Source organism: Zonotrichia albicollis, chromosome 4 (genome assembly GCF_047830755.1).
Source record: "Zonotrichia albicollis isolate bZonAlb1 chromosome 4, bZonAlb1.hap1, whole genome shotgun sequence".
In the NCBI taxonomy this organism is placed as follows: Eukaryota; Metazoa; Chordata; class Aves; order Passeriformes; family Passerellidae; genus Zonotrichia; species Zonotrichia albicollis.
In genome coordinates, this window is record NC_133822.1 from 54,382,003 (window position 1) to 54,396,389 (window position 14,387).

The 14,387-nt window shown below is 41.8% G+C and overlaps 1 protein-coding gene across 2 annotated transcripts; it reads right to left on the reverse strand.

The window, feature by feature from the left end:
- Positions 1–6,475: 6,475 nt before the first annotated feature.
- On the reverse strand, positions 6,476–10,392 carry LOC102070454 (prolactin). Of its 2 annotated transcripts, XM_005480533.4 has the most exons (5): positions 10,080–10,392; positions 9,853–10,004; positions 9,617–9,724; positions 8,327–8,506; positions 6,476–6,670 (listed from the first exon to the last, which is right to left on the reverse strand). In XM_005480533.4, the coding sequence occupies exons 1-5, from the start codon at positions 10,108–10,110 to the stop codon at positions 6,476–6,478; spliced, it is 666 nt and encodes a 221-aa protein (XP_005480590.1). In that variant the 5' UTR covers positions 10,111–10,392. The 2 variants fall into 2 exon arrangements, with proteins under 2 accessions (XP_005480590.1, XP_074395925.1); XM_074539824.1 differs by lacking the exon at positions 9,617–9,724.
- Positions 10,393–14,387: the final 3,995 nt, after the last annotated feature.

Sequence of the window (14,387 nt, forward strand, 5' to 3'; positions counted from 1 at the left end):
CTGCCTGAGCAACCAGCTAGGGTTAGTAGCCCAGATGGGTGTGAAATTGCATTGCAATATTTCCAGAGTACCATCTAATGATCAGGTGGTGGTATATATGTGTGCATGTATTCATCAGTGCTTCCCATTTTGGAGGAAATCTGTATGGTGGGGTGGTGGGGGGTTTTAATCTCACCTTTAATGAAAAGGGAGCCTTCCCAGCTGCTCATACTATTTTACTGCAAGTCAATGAAGCCTCAGTGCTAGAAGCAACACTTTTGGAAATGGGAGATGTGATTCAGAATGCTCCTTGGGAAATTCTTTCAGTTCACAGTGTTGCAAGCACAAAATATGAACTACTGTCAAAACTGAGCTGATGTGCTGAACAGAATACATCTGAAGGCTGTCTCACTGAGCAAAGATCAAGCAAGGCTCATGCAGCATTGGTTTCACAATTGGAATATTACAGGTGTTTTAAATTCAACAAATTCTGGTTTCACTATAGCCTGTTAAAACTTAAACCATTTCAAGATTCTCCAAATCTCTTAACACCTCCTATCAGTGTTCTTACTTTACAGCTAGAATGAAGTTTCAGTATGCCAGATAAAAGATTCTTTGTCTGAAAATGCTGACCAAGCTTTTTAAAAAACCCTAAAGTATACATCCAAATCTTGAATTTTATCTAAAATAGTCTGATTAAATTATGATTTAGGCTCATGAAACACAAAATTTTTATTCCTCTGATTTTTTGCTAAATAAAGGAGAAGTTTCTCTTCAGTCCATACTGTGAAAACTTGGTAAATGAGAAATAGCACCCTGTACAAATACAAAAATATATTTACAGTGCCAGTCTTTTCTTTGTGAAGGATCAAGTGGTATTTGGTTTCTTCAAATATGGTATGCCTACTAGTTTTAGAAAGAACAAAGCACACGTATGCAAAGTGCCCAGCAGATACTTGAACTGCTTCATAAGATTCACAGTGCAGAGGTGAAAGGTGTAGTGCAGCTGGTGTAAGGGAATGAGATGGTAGATACCAGTGACACCTAGGTTAAAACCAGCAATGTGCTGCTTGTCTTCACAGATTTGACCTGATGGATGATCTTGCAGCATGGTTGTAGGGTACTTGAGGTATTTCCTGTGTGTAGCATTTTGAGACTATAGTTACCAGCTGTGGAATATTATGATGGACATTTATTGAGATCCTGGGACTGGGGAGAGTTCGGGTACCGCAAATTGCAAACCACAGTTAAAAACCTTATCTCTTCAGAGGCTGCAAACAAAGCAGATACTTATACTCACTGGGCACCTCTCTGTTTGTTCTGGCAACTTATCAATGCTAATGTAATACAGAATACAACAAGGACAGAGAGGAAAGGCTGAGACTCAGTACTCGCTTTGTTAACTGAGCTGCGAACTTCCATGTTCTCAGGCTGTGCTGCTGACACAGAGATCTCACTGCCCAGCCCAGCAGCCTCAGGAACAGAAGGGACTTTTCTCATCCCACCTATTGATGGTCATCCATACGGGTCTGAATGTGGATCTTGAATGTGTGTTCTTAAAGACAGGGAGAGGAGCTTCCCTGATACCTAAGAAGATGCTGCTGATTTCCTTCGGAGCTCTTGGACTTTTAAAATGTATCACAATGCAGATTTTTGCAGTCTGTATCAGACACAGACACAGTCATATTTTACTGCATGTGAATGAATAGCTGTGAGCCTGTGAACATGAAAGACCAGCTAGCTCCTCCATGCACCTCATTTAACATTGTTAAAAACTGGATTTTTAATAGGTGTGTCAGCACTTAAACTTTAGTTGTATATATTTACAGTATAAAATGATTTTCTGAAAGTTACCTTGTTTTTATTGATCCTTTGCCAAACAGGAATCAAGTATTATGATCAGCTGAGAACAGGGCTGCTTTAAGGCACAAAACTGCATTACTAACTTCAGTGTCAGAACAATTGTACAAAGGTCAAATGTCACTCCTGAGCTGCAGTAATACATCAGATTTGTTTTATCTGCTGTGATTTACTAGTACTGGGTTTTAAATACCAGTTGCCATCACTGTAGCCACACAGCTCCTCTGATGAATGTATGTTTTGCAGTCAAAAGACTGACATAAATTAAGTGCATTCACATGCTTCAGCACCCTCTACCAACTAGACTGTTACTGATTTTCACATACTAGAAGGAAAGACAAACCAATTTCATGATGATAGCTGTAAATCCAGTGCCTTTAGAAAGGAATAGAGAGGAATTAGAGTCCAATTAACTTAAGACTCAGCTTTCAACTACAGGGAGACCTACAGAGAAAAAAAGCTCCTATAGAGAAAGGTTTGCAGTGGATGAAATGCTTGTGGACTGAGGAAGTCTTAAAGTGAGTGTGCTTCTAAGAGATGTACCTGGTGACTGCTTATCACCTTTACTGTAAGGTAAACCAGCATAGTTAAACCTGAGTCTGAAGTTCCCCCTTGCAGACTTGCACCAAAATTCATGGTCAGAGAATGGCAACTCCTTGGTTTTATATTGGTTGTAATTCTGAGCACTGAAGCTGGGCATGGTGGACAGGGATGTCAGAAGATAACATCTCTATAGTGATCTTCCAGTGCTTTCTAAGGCACATAGAAATGCCACTTTTTATAAGCATTCAACCCTTGAGGAATCCTTCAGTTTTTCCAAGCAATTTTTATTTACAGGTCAATATTTGAATGAAGGTAGCTGAACATGCATGCGTATTGTGCAAAGAAGACTGTTTCAATTTTGTTTCTGTTTTGAAATCATGGGTTTAGATAAGAGCTAAACTATGAGTGACATTAGCCACTTAGTCTACCGTGGAAACATCAGCGCATACAAGATTCAGTCTAAATTTAAGATACACTATCAGTACCGTTTAGTGCATTATGAAAGGAAGAAAATAAATTTTCAGTCACTGGAAGTGTCTCTGGTGTATCCTTCATCATTCTGAAAAAATGGAAACATGATGAGGAAATTACTGATGTGCAAAAGCCAGTTCTAATAATTGAAAAAAAAAAAATTGGACTATACAAAAATGTCAGTATTCTGGGATTATCCTGCAGTGCTTCATGGAATAAGGTCTGAAGAACAATGGAGATGTTTTAAGTCTTAAATTTATTTGGTTGGCGGGAAATTTAATGGAAACAGATTGTTTCACAAATGGAAATTATACCATTACTTACCTATTTTGTTGCACATGATGCCAGTGCTTAACTGGAAGCCAATCCTGATTTTCTGATTCTCCGTTAATTTACAGAATTGTTTCTCCTAAATTAATATTCAGATCTAAATGTGATGGATTCTTAAACTCCAAAGCTTTTGATAGTAGCACACGATTTAACATGATCAAATTCTCCTAACCAGTTATGCTGCTGTCTTGGAGGAAATCATGCAGGAGATGAAGTATTCCCCTGTGCAGAACGCAGCCATCGCTGTATTTCTGTTTTAGGCATCGGTGGCCACAGAGAAAAGGATACCCTTTTCAGCCCACTGCTCAGTTGTTTCCTCAATCACAAGAGGAAGCAAAGCAATGCCAGCAATGTAGGAAGGCTTTTGTTTTACCAACATGCCTCTCTTCAGCCAAAGGCAAAACTGAAATATAACACTAATGAGGATGAATGACTGTGGATAACACTTCGGTGCACTGTTCCTCGTGTGCCACCCACTATCTCATTTTCTCTCTTTTCACATTTCTGTACAGTAAAACGTTCCCAGGGTTCAGCACTTCGGCGGATGTGAGAGTTTTTTGTATCACCTGCTCCGTTTGCGCGGTTTTCCTCTGACCCTCAGCTGCACCCTTGGGACGTCCTGCCAGCTGCGGGTACGGCTGATGTCTGAGTCACCGTGCAATTCGCTTGCCATTGCTTGCACCAAGCAGGACCGGGGGACACGGCCACTTCCCGGGGGAGCACGGCCGCCTCCTACCCTGCCACCCGTGCGCGGTGCCCGGGAGCGGGGCGGGCTGCAGCCGGTCCGGAGGGAGCTCCGTGCCGTCAGCCCCCGCCGTGTCTGTCTGTGCCCCTCGCCTCCGTGGCAGGGCGGCTGCCGTGTGTGTGCCGGGACCCGGCGGCGCTACCCCGGCACCGCCTGTCTCCGCAGGGAGGGCGCGGCGGCCCCGCTGCGGCGTTTGGGAGCCCGCAGTGACCCCTCGCTGGCACGGGAGGCACACGCAGCCCGAGGGCTGCTGTACCCCGCCACCAAGGCTACACCAGATGGCCGCATGAATGCTACAGCTATTAATTGCCGCTGCATCTTCTGGGATCGCAGCTAGGTGCAGGCACTGTGGGCATCCCCCTCTGGTTCTGTCTGTTCGCTCAGAGGAGCCTTCCTTTGCTCTCTTTGGAGCTGTGGTTTTTTCCAGAATTTCCCCAGAACCTGTCCATGAATGCTGCTATTTCATTTTGTGTTTGTGGTATCTCACCGCATAAGGAACTGCAGCTATAACTTCTTCAGGGCAAGCACAATGTAGCGCATTGCTTTTCTACTACACCTGGCACAGCAGACGTGAATTGTGAACACTCACAAGTACAGCCGCCATCTACCCAACAGGAGATATCTGAGGATATTTGCAGTTACGGGCATGTAACTAAAATGTTGTTTCTCTGGTCTGCATAAATGCTTCTTTGACATCTTTCTCTGCTAGGTTTCTCAAGCCCAAATTTAGTATCATTATTAAATAATCATCAGCATTTTACTCCTTGTTCTTGCTTGCCTGAGCTCTTGCTACTGTCAGCAACCATCAAGATCATGGAAGGCCAGAAAAGAGCATTTTGTGGTAAAAAAGTCAAGAATATTAAAAATAAATCCATGTTGATTATATCTACTTGTTCAACTGTCTCAGGCTCTGAATGCAAAGAAGTTTTGTTTTATGCACAGCCAGCAGCACCACCCTGCTGCTAGGAAAATGTGATTTCCTTAAAATATCTGAGAGCTTTCATATTTTTATTTGCAATGGAGTTTGTAATAATTACTGTAAAACCCAAGACCTGTGTCAGCATGTGGAATGGGAAAGAGACTTACTGCTCAGCCCTTAGACTGAAATGCTGTTTGGACCAGAATTCTGACTTACTTTTCACAAACTTTTTCTTTAGGAGTTTCTACTGAAATCAGTGAAGCCATTACAGATATAAAAGGGCATTCAAAATGAATAAAAATTCTACATTTTATGGGACACATATGAGAATCCTCAGAAATCAGTAAGAAGTATGATGTGAATGTAAAAATCTGGCATAGGCTCTGCAGTTAAATGAGCTGATCGACATCAATGCCCCTCTTCAGTGTTAAGCAATATTCTGCAGGTAGGTATGTATATAGAAATGGGGGAAAACATTTTCTTTAGGGAAAAATATACTTTATTGATAGTATACAGATGTACTGTGGTTTAACAGATTGAGTCTTATTTTCAACTATGTTGTACCTATGTTTCAGCTTCAGTAAGGCTTTCCACAGGGTCCCACTTGACACCCTAATCTCCAAATTGGAGAGCCATGGGTTTGAAGGTTGGACTATTTGGTGGTTAAGAAATTGGCTGGTTGGATGTGTCCAGGAGATTGTGAGCGGTGGTTCTTATGTCCAGGGAGAGGCCAGTGACACCTGGTGTCCCTCAAGGCTCTGTCTTGGGACTGGTGCTCTTCAGTATTTTCCTTAATGACACAGAGGGTGGCATGGAGTGCATCCTCAGCAAGTTTGCAGATACAAAACTGAGCAATGCAGCTGACACAACAGAAGGGGGGGATGTCATCCAGGGAAACCTGGACAAGCTTAAGAAGTGGGCCCACAAGAACCTCATGAAAACAATCTGAGATTTGGCATGGTTTAGCTGATAGAAGAGAAGGCACCAGGGAAATATCATTGCAGCCATACATGACTTAAAGATTGCTCATAAAAAAGAGGGAGAGCAACTTTTACATAGATAAGAGTGACAGGATAAGGGGGAATGGTTTTAAATTAAAATAGGAGAGATTTTGATTAGATGTCAGGAAGAAGTTCTTTATTCAAAGGCATGGTGAGGCACTGGAATACATTGCCCAGAGAAGCTGTGGATGGCTCATATCTGGAAGTGTTCAGGTCCAGCTTGGGTGGGGCCCTCACCAACCTGATCTAGTGGATTGAATCCCTGCCAGTGGCAGAGTGGGGGTTGGAACTCAATGATCATGAAGGTCCCTTTCAACTCAAGCCATTCTGTAATTCTATGTATTTATCTAAACTGTGAATCAGCCATAGTATAGTCTGCCACAGTGTAACATGCAAGAACATTTATTTATCTAATGCTAGAGCACTCCTTTTTATCGGTGCATTAACTGACATACACACACGAGGCTTTAGTATTTCATCTGCATTGGTCAACTATGCCAGCTTCCAAAGGATTTTAAAAACACTTTCCTATTAAAATTACTGTTAAAGTGATAATTTAGAAGTTCTATTTTTTTTTTTAATCTTTATAAGCAACATGCTGAAGACTACTTGTCAAAGGAGTACAATTTAGCAACTATTTTCTGGCATAATCCTACATTTGAGAATTTTTAAGTAGCTTTGTACTTTATTGGAATCTCTCCTAAAACAGTGAATGAAATCAGAGTCACTCATCATGTTTGCTTCATTACTAATTGATAAACCAGTGTCTTCAGATGATGCCATTCCATTTAATGAATTGCTGATGATCCCCATTGACTGCATCTGTAGTGAAAACAGGAAAAGAAATTCAACTTGTAACTACACACAGAACAAATATTGAAAATACTACTGCAGAAGACAACTGAGGTGCCACTCCACTGGGCTCTGCTATTCAGATCTTTCACATACTTACTGAAGATATATGTAAAGATCCTTACACAGAATAACATTGTCTTTTTATCCTTATGGTATCTGCAGCTTTTAACATGGACTGAAATTTCTTGATACACTAGTAATGAATACTTCATCTGAGTTTAAGTAGAGGAACCCCTTTTTGGTAATCCTTATTTCCTCTTGAAGTATTATAGCAAATCAGCCTTGAGATATTTCAGCTATTTATTTTTATGCTTTTTGTGAAGGGAAGATCCTAACATGAGCATCCACCAGTGCTGTTAATTTAACCTAGTGAATTCTACAGGCTGTGATCACCTCTCAGAGTGGGTGCTTCACAACAAAAGCAAGTTTAGAATTTTCCTAATTTTAAACAGGAAGACATAGCTGCAAAATATGGAATGCATTAATTTTTGTAATTTTATTTCTACCCTATTTATAAATATCCATGGTACAAAGAAATCAATACCGCAGAAATTTCCTTCTTAGTACTTCAAAGGTGCTTTAGAAAAAATAAAGCATGTAAATACACCAAAAGTGTGTATCTGGTTTAGAGTTTGCTTCAGCGACAGAAAGAAGCAAAGGTCAAGCTTTGAGGTTGAACACTTCTGAACTTTAAGGCTGTTTTAGCCCAGAACCATGGCTGCCTTTGTAACTCCAAGTCACTCTAACCAGGGCTGCATTTTGCAGTAGGGTACTATTTGGCCTATTCCAGTGATGAACTGCTTACCCTTTTAAAACTTGTATTCCCCACCTAGAGTTGAAAGGCAATCTACTAGTGTAAGATACTAGTTTATTAATCACTTTTTTTTAGTGAAACACATACTCCAGCAGTGTAGCCATTTAGAGAATGGGCACACAGATTTCATTTGCCAAAATCACAGTTAATTTTAGATATAAAGGCACAAAAAATGCAAAGGTCAGGACTTTAGCAAGAAATGAGAAGACAGAAATGGAAATAACAAAGAATTTCATCCAATGATTTATACATAATCTTGCATAATATGGAATGGAGTTTTGAAATTATTTTGTGACTGACATCAGACTCAAGTGATGCCACTGTTGTCTTGAAGAACTTACCCCAGCATAAAATTATTGCCTTAGGAAGGAGTCCTTTGCATCAGACAGCAGTGAAACTTGAGTTGCTTAGAATTTAAATACAAATAAAACTTAACACAATTATTAAGCACTTGTCGTGGTCTACCCACATCTTCTCTCCTGGCCTAGAAAACTCAAGTCATTACTGGCTCATATATGAAGATACAGAAGGGTCTAGCCTTTTTACTTGTGTGTGTTGTTCATACATGTAATATTAATAAAATATTTCCTCACAGATATGGACTCCTATAATACCATCTTCATATCTTCCAATCTATAGCTTAGCCACCTTCTCTGATGGAAAGATACTTTGTTAAAGTATCTTTAACAAAGTCCTGCATTTTGCTGAGTAAGAGCCTCCAAGCCCAAGGAGGAGCAGATATTGCCCCCTCTTCGAAGTCACCCATGCCACATAACCGATATAAATAAAAACTACATCAAAAATCTTGCCTTTTCTGTTACTTTCTCGACTCCAGTCTTCAGCTCATGTACCATATTGCTGATTTGCTTAGCTTTGCTAAGGCTGTCATCAGGTAGCTCTTGATGGTGCTCAATATGCTGGTTAAAGTGGGACAGTGGTTCTTTCCAGGCTTGCAAAAGTTTCAGTATCACGTGAGTTAGTTCTTCTCTCTTATAAATTGAAACAGTAGAGAACGTGTCTCCTACTTTGCAGCAGATCATATGAATACTCTTAGTCTCATTATGAAATCTTAGTGGGGTCAAGATTTACATCTGCAATTTACTACTAAAACACCACTGTGTCTCTGGTTATTTGTATCTATATAAATAATAACACCTAGAAGTTGTATTTGTCATGTTTTCAGCTAACATGAGCAGGGCCACCTTTCATTGCCCTTCCAGGGGACCTTCTAGAAGGACATTCAGGAGGAAACTCCTCACTCCATCACAATCAAAACCCAAAATGTTACCATTTGTCTTTGTCTGTCTCCTAGACGCAAAAGTTTCTCCCACTGGTCTATCCCCAACATCACAATTTGCTTTTCCTCTATATGAACAAACTCTTCCTACTCTTCTCTAAGCTAATAATGATTTTTTTTTTCTCTTTGCCATCACAATGTGATGTAAACAAATTTGCTGTTCTTTTCCCCTTACCTAACTACTGATTCAGAGATTACTGTTGTTTCCTTCTCCTGATTGCTTTTTGTACTTTGCAGTTATACTGATGAATGTACCTTCTTTGCCACATACACAAGTTTCTGAGTTTCTGTCCCACAGAGTCTGCCTCAAAAAAATCAAAGGATGTCTGTCAATCATTCTGACAAAGTACTACTGCAATAGTAGGAGATACTAGTTATTATACTAGTTATTATACTAGTTATTATACTAGTTATTATAATTAGTATTTATGATCAAATTTTAGGTATCATATTTACAGATTCAATTTACAGATTTAAAATTCAACTAATTTAAGATTCATATGCAATACCTCTGTGGTGTGCACCTGTTTGAGGTCAAAACTTAGCAGCCTCTTTCCTCCAGATTGTTGATGAAGCTGCGGAAGCATAAAAACCTCTCTGCCTATCTCCAGCCTGACTGGAGTGGGGAACCATTACAGCGTGATGAATGAGACACTTTGGGGTTCTGACAGGACAGGAGGTGTATTCCCCTTTCTCCAGGGAGGGGAGGAAGAAGGCGGTGTGACCCGCAGGGTCCCCTTCCCGTCCTCCAGCCTGGCGGTCCCCCCTTCTGCCCTGTCTCTGTCCGCCGCCGCTCCCTTACCGGGATTTTTTGGGCGTACTCTTTGCCGTTGGGGGTCAGCATCCCCGACGTGTGGCACTTCCGAGCGGGCCTTCCCAGCTCGTTGTCACGGGGAGGGAAGTGTTTTTCCTACGGGGGAAGAACACCTAGACGTGCACCGAGAGGCACCGCCACCCCGCTACATCCCCGCCTTTTCCCCTACCCGCTCCCAGGGCGGCGCAAGCCCCGCTCCGCGGCGGGGCCGGCCCGGCACTCACCAGCTCGGCGTAGAGCGCCGTGGAGAGGCTGTGGATCCTGCCCGAGTGCCGGATCACCCGGTCGAAGAGATCGGCCACGGTCAGGGGGTGACAGCCGGCGTCCCCCGGAGCGCAGACCAGCAGCCACAGCAGCGCCAGCGCCGCAGCCGCACCTGCGGAGAGGACGGCGGCGTCGGGGCGCGGAATGTCGGGGTGTGCCCCCGCCCGGCCCGACCCCGCCCGCTCACCTGCCCGCCCCACCGCCCGGGCCAGGGCCATAGCGCTGCGGAGCCCGTGCCCGGCACGGAGCTGCTGCGATCGGCCGGCGGTGCCCCCGCATCCCCTATATATGCCGGGATCGCACGGCCGTGACGGGTGGCTCCCCTGACGTGCGCAGCCCGCGGGCACCGTGAGCCAGCCCGCCCGGAGCGTCCCTTGCACCAGCGGGACCGAGTGGCCGCGGCAACCCGGCGGGGCCGGCAGAAACGGGACTGGCTCCTGGGCTCGGTGCTGGGGCTGTGCCGACCCCCAGAGCCCTCACAGCCCTCTCGTGGGCACACGGGGGCGGCTCCGGCCCCGCACTGAAGTGGCGTGGGCAGGTCCGTCCCAGCGCGTCCGAGGGGGCAAGGGTGGAAGAAAGGAGACTAGGAAAATAAATTGCTTATGTTCGTGGCAATGGGGCTTACAAAAGGGCAGGAATGGGCAAAATGAGGGGTAGGAGAGAAGCCTGGTCTGATGACATTCGTCTCTTAGCCATCTTTTCAAATCAAACTGTTGTGATCAAATCGGCTTCTCCTGCTCCATTGCAGGTGGTGAGAGGTAAGACTGCTGAAGAGGTAATAGCTGGTGACTGCATGTTTGGTGTTGCAAATATATCTCCGGATACCTCATTTATCCCATGAGGCTAAATGCTCAAGGAGTAGCACAGCAAAGGACTTAGATCAGGATCCCTAAAGGGGTGCAAATTCTGTGGACATGGTTGGTGTCCTCTATTTTGGGGCACAAGATCCTGAGCAACCCTGAGGACATTTAAGAAAAGTTGAGATGCTGGTCATGAGGAAAATTAGTTGACTCTGCCCTTCTTACAGGGGTTTTTCACTGCCAAGGGAAAAGTCTACTCAGAAATGAGGATTCATGTGACATGAAATTGCTATCTTTTCTACCCAGCCATTATGCTGGAGTTATGTATCTGTTTTCTAGCCCCTGAATCTTGATTTCATTTATGGAAAATGGAAGGAACATACTTCTGCCAGGATGATGAAGATCATCCCTCTCCTCACCTTTTAAGGACAGCTGGGTGACTAGAACTCATTCTGGAGGTAGAGGACATGAGTTTGACTAGTCCTTGGCCAAGGTGAAATGGAACTCTGTCACCTATTTTCTGTGTGGGTACTTAAAAAACAGATAGAAAAGAAGAAGAGGTATCTACTTCTCTAGCCAGGTCTTAAAAGCAATTGTCTGCCACTGCTTCTGCATAAAGTCAAGAGGCATTTCCAAGGGACTCATGCTTTGAAAGGCTGGTAGCCCAATGGGTCTATAGGATAATTTTAACTCCTCCTTTTTTAGAGCTTCAAAAGTTAATTTTAAAAACAGTTTACTAAGTGTGCCTAACAAATAAAACAACACAGGTGATTTCAGTGTTTAGTGCTGCTGAGCCTGCTCTTACTGGGAACCCTACCAATATGGCAATAGCTCTGAGCTGTTTGCCAGCTGATAAACTGCTTAATGGCCTGTAGTCCAGGTGAAGGGTTGGAGTATTAATACTAATTAATTCTAATAATTATCATAAAACAAGCAATCATATGAGGATGCAATATGACAGGATCTAAAAACCATTAGTAGTCTGCATATGGGAAACACATGGATCACTGACTTATTTTTATTGGCCAATAGTAATTTTCTTTTCTTTTTAATGTGTTTTGGAGAAATCCTGATATATGCACATTTTAAAAAGGTTCCTTAAAATATTAAAAATTTAAGATTTGAAGGATCAATGAACTTGAACTCCAGAAAATGTAAATTACTTGAATAACAACTCTGACCCTTCCAGCTTGCCAAAGATTTATAGTGCAAGATCAACTGGAGTTCATCATGTATTCAAAATCTCTCCTGAACTTACATCATGAAGGAGTAAAAGCTGGAATGAAAAGCTTTGTTTCCATCAAATACTGTCTACTATTGATTTGAACCTTTTCCTCTAACAACAGGGATGTTTTACAGCTCAAGAAGGGACGTGCCACACACTTCTGCTCTGAAAGTTGGCAATACAAGCTCTTGAATAAAACAAGATGGAAACTATGTAACCTGGACATTGAAAGGGAAATTAAACTATCTGCTTAAAGGAGTAAACCACTTTCAGAAGGCTGGATTTCAGATCTGTGTTTTTTTCTGACTTCTGTAAATAGAATTACTTCATGTAGAATTGCTTGACTTTTCTCTTCTTACTTCTCTGCTCTTCTCTATGGAAACAGCTGTCCAATTCATGTCTCTCTGCTTTCATAGAGTAATCATCTTGCTGATTTTGTCTTGATTTGTGTTGCTCTTGATTGTTGCAATCTTGAGACTCCAAAGACATAGAGAATAAATACAAGGTAAGTAAAAACACATAGTATTTTCCATTCCATCTATTGATATAGCTGGGAAAATGGAAGCCACATTTTTAGGAAATGCAAGCTTTTTCAGAGTGAAGCTGGAAAACTGTCTGCTTGATCAACTGTCAATTAAAAAAAAATCAATTGCTTGCAAACCTCATCTTGCTCTGGGTTGTTGTCATATATAGTAAGAGTTCTACTGTTATTATGTTGCAAGGGTTCCATATTGCTAGAGTTTTGTACCTTCTTGATGTTTCTTGTAGGCAGCTCCTCCCAGCACTAACTGCACAGTAGCCAACTAACACCAGTTCCCCTTAACCAACCAATCCACTCTTTTATAACACTCTTCTTATTGACTACAGCTGTGGCCTGGTTAAGTCAGGCCTGCTCCTAATCTTTAATAACTGGTTCAGCTACAACTCCTTAGGGGATAAGATTACATTCTATACAACCTGCATTTACCCATACTGTATCCCCATACACTGGGTTGTATATTTCTTGCCTTTATATCTTTCTACTCCTTCCTTTCACTCTTCACAGTTCAAACATTTTCTAGTCCTCTTATCTTATAGCAATGGGTTCTTGTTTCCAGTTGTCACTCTGGACAAAATCCTTCCCTGTCCTCCATCTCATTAAATAACTCACTGAGAAGTTGCTTCTATGCAGTAATTCACTAATCTCTGGTGGTGCATGGTTTTGCCTGTTGATTCTCAGTTGAGTTCAGGGTGATGAGTATAGAGTGAGCTAGTGCAGGGGAATCTCATTTTCTGTTTGCAAATGTAGCCCAGGAGCTGAGGGAGTGTGTTCTTGATGCATCCAATGGAGCTGGTGCACTGCTTCTTTTTCTACTCCTCTGCTGGGCAGCCTCGTGCAGACATTGCATTTTGGCCTCCCTTGGGGCTGCAGAGATGTCTACTATTTGTGACTGTGATTGTAGCCCACAAGCAGAGAGAAACATGATTTTGAGACATCTGCTGTCTTCCTTCCTTCCTCTGGAGGAGATGAATTCCTTAGCTGGTGTGCTGGCTGCTCATGAGAATGAACTTCTGTGCTGTTTTAGGCAAGACCTGTATGCACATAAAGATTAAATAAAACTGAATATATAGAACCAGTTACAAATTCAGGTACTTTAAGTTCTGGAACCCTTAATTATTATTATAACGTGTTATTTTACATCCTACTAAAATGGAAGAATCAACTGTGTAAGGACAGATTGCAGTCTATGTGGAGTGCCTGAGCAGAATATTGCTGTGCTAAACAGATATTACTGTAAATCAATGATTTTCACCATACTAAGCATCACACAAGTCAAGTGGGAAAATCAATGTCTTAATGCTTTAATTATGATTTTTTAAGGATATTGTTTCAATTTATTTTTTTTTAAGAGGAGAACATTTCTGTTCTCATCCCTGTTGGCTTCAGCGGGCTTACTTATATGTGTGAATTTAGATCTATCTGATAGAATATTTACTTAATATTGATGTGGGAGGACAGATCGAATCACAGGAGAAATAGGTGAAAACTTTGATCCTCACTGAAACTTGAAAGGGTAATACACCCTCTGAAATCTTAACTTGGAATTTTAGGACCTTTCCTACACAAATTTTTGTTTGTGAAATTTAATTATTTCAAATTTACTTTATATATTTTATATAAAATTTTGTATATTTCAGTTTTGCAATTGGTCTTGAATGTAGCCTGGAGAAACAAACTGGATTTCATCAGGAAAAGTAGAATCTATAATTAAAATATTTAATACCATTTAGACAATGAAACTTTAGGAGAAAAATGTTCTACATTCTGGGTTCTTCAATTCCATTGATGAATGCTCTCACTTATAAATGCAAAATATTTCTAAAATGTATTAAAAAAAAATTTGAAAAAAGAGAAAGACATGGTTGAATCCTACTACTTGAATATTTACAGATGTTCTTACTGTCTTAACATTACTGGGAGGGGTGAGGT

Bases quoted from the DNA above. Each gene is read 5' to 3' on its own strand.
- LOC102070454 (XM_005480533.4), bottom strand. From the start codon at position 10,110: ATGGCCCTGGCCCGGGCGGTGGGGCGGGCAG. The intron at 9,725-9,852 runs GTGAGTGCCGGG...CTTCCCCCGTAG, and splicing joins CGGCGCTCTACGCCGAGCTG to GAAAAACACTTCCCTCCCCG. The intron at 6,671-8,326 runs GCAAGATTTTTG...TTTTCACTACAG, and splicing joins TCGAGAAAGTAACAGAAAAG to ATGCAGTCAATGGGGATCAT.